Genomic DNA, 6,401 nt, shown 5'->3' on the forward strand with positions numbered 1-6,401 from the left:
TCTGTTAGGCGGAATTTAGTTGTGTAACTAGCCAACTAGGTAACACACCGAGAAGAAATTACGCATCCAGTCCACCTATAATCCGCGTCGTCAGTGTGACGGCACAGTCGACGCCACGGCCGGGCTGCGTGTCCGTGTCAAGCTCGGCCGATGATTTTTTTTTCCTTGCATGCGGCCGTAACGATCGTTGGTTCCGGCCTCACATTCCTTGTGCGCCGTTTCGTGTCGTGTGGCGACGGGAAAAGTCCAAGCTTTGATGATCGTGGACCGAAACATCTTGTTCGCACCTACCTCGAATCCTTTTTTCACGGAGAAGCCAGTACGCTCAATCGAAGTAGTACATACGTACATCATCAGCTTGACTGCAAGCATCATCGATCGACGGCGGCGTGCATACAGTAGTTTCAATTCTTCCCCTTTTTTTTTCGTTTTCAAAGTCCACGAAATTTTGCAGCAGGGCACAATGGAGTTTCGCGCACGTACGTACTGCGTGTAGGGATGAGTGAGGAGAGGACCCAACTTTTGGGTTGGGGTGACGTCCGTGCACGCGAGGGATGTGGACAAATCGGAGGCGCCGCAGTGGAGTGCAACGAGCGCGCAAGCCATCGGTGCGGTGGGTCTGCGCAGCGCAGCACAAAGTCCGCGCTCGTACCTTTTCCACGCGCCTTTGGGTTTTACTTTCTCCCTTTCTCTCCCGCCCGGCCCGGCGAGGACGAGAGGCGGCAGACAGACAGGTGTGCCAAGGAATTCCGTCCGGTCATGAGGTTTCTGGAACGTGCGGGGTGGTGGCGCGCGGACCCAAAGGACATTCAATTCGTCCTGGCGCGGTCCGAGCCGGGTCGGCGGGGATGCGTGCACCCGTCCCACCGCGAAGGCGACCAAGCCAGGGAACAGCAGGCCCCGCTCGCGCGCGACGATTTTGACTCGGTTCACGGTGGGAAGAGTGCACGTACTCATCACGCGGTCGGAGTGGAGCGCGGCGCGGGCGCCCACGGCTCCTCCTGGACAAGCGGTGGAAGCTTCTTAGTATTTGGACCGGCACCGGCACCGGCCCGGCTGCAAGAAGAAAGAGCGGCTGAAAGAGTTGGCGAGCATACGTATAGTACGTAACGTAACGTACTACCCACACAACACACACCACACCACTGATGACTGCTGACCCCGCGCGAAGAAATAGACGCAGCTCTCGGAGGAAAGCAAAGAAACCCAACGCCGAAAGCAACCGCCGCGCTGGTCTATCGCCTCGCCTCGCGCGCGACGGCGTGACGAGCCAGCCACGAACAACAAAGCCCCAGCCATCCTGATCCGCCCGCCCTTTAAATCGCCCGAGGAGGCGACGAGCTGACTCTCTCTCTCCCCAGACGAGCGACGCCAGGGCGCGCGGAGAGCAAGTGTAGCCGGAGCCCAAGCAGCAGAGACCCGAGCGGGGGGCCGCGGCGGCGGCGCAGGCGCTTACATGGGAGTAGAGGCGGCCGGGTGCGGGCGGAGGGCGGTCGTCACCGGGTTCTACGTCTGGGGCTGGGAGTTCCTCACCGCCCTCCTGCTTTTCTCGGCCGCCGCCTTCGCCGCCGCAGCCTCCTCCTCCTCCTCCTCCTCCTAGCTTTAGCTTGCTGCTACCTTCTTTAGATAGCTCAGCCGTACACACAACCCACCAGTGATCATTCATCAGTTACTAGTTACTAGTAGGCTAGACAACACATACTATATATATATACTAGCTTGTGAGTCCGTGTAATTAAGCAACCAGTCGCCGAGAGATGGAAGAAGCCGGCGTGGCCGTGGTGGCGTCGAAGCAGAGCGGCGGCGGGGTCAGGGGAGGCGGCGGGCCGGCGCCGTTCCTGACCAAGACGCACCAGATGGTGGAGGAGCGGGCGACGGACGAGGTGATCTCGTGGGCGGAGCAGGGCCGGTCCTTCGTGGTGTGGAAGCCCGTGGAGCTGGCGCGCGACCTCCTCCCGCTCCACTTCAAGCACTGCAACTTCTCCTCCTTCGTCCGACAGCTCAACACCTACGTGAGTACACTACACTACACCGCTTGCTTTCTGGTTATTACTGTACTTGCTAGCTAGTACGATACGAGTACCATTTAATACGTACGTAATAATACTCGTCCATCTATTCCGTGCATGATCTTGTATATATATCATCTGTTTGTGAGTGAGTTTATTGTTGCAAAATACTGGATATCCTGATGATATGATCTTGGGTTGCCGTACTAATTAAACAATTAATCAGCTTGTTGCTAGATAGTATTATCTCGTTTTTCTACTGTAATTGATCTGTTAATAGTTCTCGCCTGGGCCGGCGCGCTATCGTTGTCGCGGCCAGGCTACTTCTTCTGTGTTCCGATTTCTATAGCTCATTTGTCAACAAAAAAAAAATCTTGCTTGGGTTGCGAAAAGTCCTCCATCCGTTGCTTTGCTTCTCTGATTCGACAGCCGCCGGCCCGTTCTTTCCAGAATTGCTGCCGCCGCACGACTGTTCTGTGTGGGGGCACCGCACGTCTTTGTTTATAAAGCCGCGGTGCACATGCATGTCCAGTACCAGCTCAACCCAAATTGATGAAGAAGAAGCCTCTCGACGCACACCATGACGTACGTGTGGAGTTGACGAGTCCAGAAACCCTTCCAAGGCACCTACCGTACGTCTTTCCAATCCAGCGATCGAGTGTATATATACGTAAGGCCAGTTGAAACGTATAGAAAGTGATCAAGGCCGGGTTTCCTTTGTACTTTTGTAGCGTTGCGGAACTGTTAGACAGTTGAGTATTGTATTTCCCGGTGTGTAGCTAGTGTAGTACGTGCGCGAGTCAATCTCTACCACCCTTTTAATTTTTTTTAGGAACTCTACCTCCCTTTTAATTCCTCCTTTTCCCACGCAAAGCATGCTTATCATCGGTTACTATGGTCCAAATGACGCGGGTCATCCAGCCAGAATGCATGCTTTTTATAAGAAAATAACAAAGGCAAAAAGAGATCGTGGCGGAGAAAGATGTAGTATATATATAGAGACGAAAAACATGAAAAGGGTGGCTGAACCTCCTGCTGATGTACGCCTCATTCCCCCCTTTAATTTATTCTGGAACTCTCACGGTGGTGGTTGCTGTTGTGATAAGTTACTTTCAGGGGGTCCAGGCCGCTTCCTTCTAAATTACTGAACCTAATACGTACGTGAGATTATTTAACTTTCTTGCAAGCACGTATATCTTTGCATGTCGTTTCAGTGTCACTCAGAGATAGCTGAAGAGAGGAATGACCTGCGATGAGACTAGAGGGTATATATCCATATCTTTGTGCTGTACTACTCCTATATAGCTGAAGAACATGTGGTATGAAGGAGAAGTGGTTGCTTCATTTGGCCTCGCAAGACACGTAGCAGCAACACACAAAAGGTGCATGCATGCTAGCTGCGAGCTGGCAGTTCCATGGAATAAGCAAAGCAGATTAGGCGCGCTAATGTCTTGATCAGGTCGCTTCACACGCCACGGTATTATATACTAGTGGCGACAGAACCATGACATGATATTTTAGTAGTGCACCCGGGCCCTGCGATCGATCGATTATCCAGCACAGATGGATTATCTATGGAACAGTTGGGAATCTTAAGGAAGCTTCGGATGGATGAGCTTTTCTGGGCTCTTCTGCATGGCCTACAAGAAGAGGTTAATTTTAGCTGGGATTTTTTTATTGATTGGACGACGTGTGTAGTACGCATGCTAGCTGAACAAGCAATAACCATCCAAGGCAAGGCAGAAGGCACCCAACAAATATGCTAATATTTCGTTCCCAACAATTTGTTAGTTGGGAACGGAAATCGCACAAGAAATTAATTTGGAAGGTATATTACAATGAAGATTTATTTTAGTCAACAACTGAATATGATGCCCTGTGATTGAGTCTTGTACCTTGTACGGAGATGCATGATGACTTGCCCACTAGCGCAGTCAAAAGCTTCACACTGAAAGCGGGTTTTATTTGTTCTCACTGATCCTAGAACTATTCTAATTAGAGGGCTAGCTTTTCTATAAATGTGTGAACAGCTAAGGCGTTATCTGACTATGTGCGCAACATATGCTAGTCAAACTGTCAAAGTAGACAGGCTTGACGTGTAGCGTGAAATATATCCAACGAAATGGCTATTGGCCTTTTCCTCATCAGCAACTTATTCCACGTTTGGTGGTGATAGGAATTTGACATTCACAGTAGTAGGCACGCTTGTCGTGATAAGCTGGTACCTGGTAGTGATGATACGCTTCTAGATTCCTACTAGTTTTTTTATATCTCTCAAATAAAAATTCATATTTACTCATACAGATTAGCACACGATTGATTACGCCTCACGTAGATCACGAATTGTTTAGGGGCTGTCTGAATGGGACCCTGATGAATGCAGCACATTTGATCAGCCGGTGTTTTTTAAGCATCGACCAGCAATGGATACTTACGTCGATGGCGACCATGCATCCATCTATGCAGGGTTTCCGGAAGGTGGTGCCGGACCGGTGGGAGTTCGCGAACGACAACTTCCGTCGAGGCGAGCAAGGCCTCCTGTCGGGCATCCGTCGCCGCAAGCCAACCACGCCGCAGTCATCCAACAAGTCCGGCGGCAGCGGCGGCGTGAACGTGGCGTTCCCTCCGCCGTTACCCCCTCCCCCGGCGCCTCCCGCGTCGGGCACCACGTCTGGTGGTGGCGGCAACGAGCGCAGCTCCTCGTCGGCGTCGTCGCCGCCACGGGCCGACCAGCTGACCAGCGAGAACGAGCAGCTCAAGAAGGACAACCACACGCTGTCCACCGAGCTGGCGCAGGCGCGCCGGCACTGCGAGGAGCTCCTGGGATTCCTCTCGCGCTTCCTCGACGTCCGGCAGCTCGACCTTGGCCTGCTCATGCAGGGAGAGGAAGACGTGCGAGCGGCGGGGGCCGCCGGTGACGGCGCACTACAGGCACAGCGCCGCGCCGTGGTCAACCACCAGCTGGAGCGCGGCCGCGGCGGCGAGGAGGGGAAGAGCGTGAAGCTGTTCGGCGTACTCCTCAAGGACGCCGCCGCAAGGAAGAGGGGACGGTGCGAGGAGGCGGTGGCGAGCGAGCGGCCCATCAAGATGATCAGGGTCGGCGAGCCGTGGGTCGGCGTGCCGTCGTCGGGCCCGGGGCGGTGCGGCGGCGAGAATTAAGGTAATGGTTGGAACTGATCAATGCGCCATCGCTGGCCGTGACATGCATGCTTTTGTGCGTGTTTGCATTTATCGTCCAAGGAGGTGAGGTTGATGGCAAGGATAATTCCATCGATCAAGCAAGTAGCCGAAGCCAGTGCTGTGGTAAAACTGTGAAGACAGAACACAGGACGCAGGAGATAGGCGTAACGCATGTTAAAAATTAATTATGGGGGTGCTTTGGAGGTAGGAAGATTAAAAGTAGAGTTGAGTAAAACGGGCTAGAAGGAGCCCATGTGTTCAGAATGGAACATAACCGTTTTCCAAGTGTTTTTTTATAAGAACTTGTATGCTGTTTGCATCTCCGGTTGATTCTGGTGACAGAAAAATGAAAGGGTGTGTTACTTTTACCACCCTAGCTATTTTAATAGACTTGTACAGTTTAATTAAAGCATCATGACATGCCTAATATAATACTAATACAATGGTAAACACTCCATTTTTCTAATTACGTATTAATAAAGATACTATTCATTGATTAGAAAAACAGATGAGGTTAGCACATACCAAAGATAGCTATGATCTCCTGTCCTTTAAGATGCTTTTAGGGTAAACAATTGTCATTAAGCTTAAATATAATATCCTTGTGAAGTTAGTATGCATGGTTGACTATTCGTATATCTGTTTATGAAGTTCCACCGTGTGTTTTTAGTGGATGATGAGAAGGGCCAACCATACAGACTAACTTCATAAGAATATTACGAGAAGGGCTAACTATGCATACTAACTTCATAAGGATATTAATTATGAAGTTCCGCGGTGTCCGGCTCAGGCTATGATCTCCTGTCCTTATGGGGTTAGCACATACCAAAGATAGCTATGATCTCCTGTCCTTATGAAGTCAGTATCCTTACCTTTACAGTCAGGGGATACGAAATCTGCTTGAATTCACACTCTTATTTTCCTCCTCAAACCAAACAAGTGAGATTATGACTAAAAACCAAATTCACAACTTAATTCCCTTCATCAACTTAGTAAAAATCATCAAATTCCCACAACTCAATTTCCGTGCTCCTTCCCCATATCTTCCGAACGAACCACAAATGTATTTTGATCAACATACAACAACTCAACAAAATTAGAAAATTATTAAACACCTGCACCGCTAATATGTAGAGCTATCAACAATCAGGAATCCCAACGACCGGACTTTGAAGACTGCGCACATAAAAGGGAACAGAAATTACGCTTGAA

At 50.6% G+C, this 6,401-nt stretch overlaps 1 protein-coding gene across 1 annotated transcript; it reads left to right on the forward strand.

Moving 5' to 3' along the window:
• On the forward strand, positions 1,101–5,575 carry LOC8063703 (heat stress transcription factor B-1). The gene is made up of 2 exons (XM_002460285.2): positions 1,101–2,012; positions 4,476–5,575. The coding sequence occupies exons 1-2, from the start codon at positions 1,758–1,760 to the stop codon at positions 5,166–5,168; spliced, it is 948 nt and encodes a 315-aa protein (XP_002460330.1). The 5' UTR covers positions 1,101–1,757; the 3' UTR covers positions 5,169–5,575.

This window comes from Sorghum bicolor, chromosome 2, assembly GCF_000003195.3.
Source record: "Sorghum bicolor cultivar BTx623 chromosome 2, Sorghum_bicolor_NCBIv3, whole genome shotgun sequence".
Taxonomy (NCBI): Eukaryota; Viridiplantae; Streptophyta; class Magnoliopsida; order Poales; family Poaceae; genus Sorghum; species Sorghum bicolor.

Bases quoted from the DNA above. Each gene is read 5' to 3' on its own strand.
- LOC8063703 (XM_002460285.2), top strand. From the start codon at position 1,758: ATGGAAGAAGCCGGCGTGGCCGTGGTGGCGTCGAAGCAGAGCGGCGGC. The intron at 2,013-4,475 runs GTGAGTACACTA...CCATCTATGCAG, and splicing joins TCCGACAGCTCAACACCTAC to GGTTTCCGGAAGGTGGTGCC.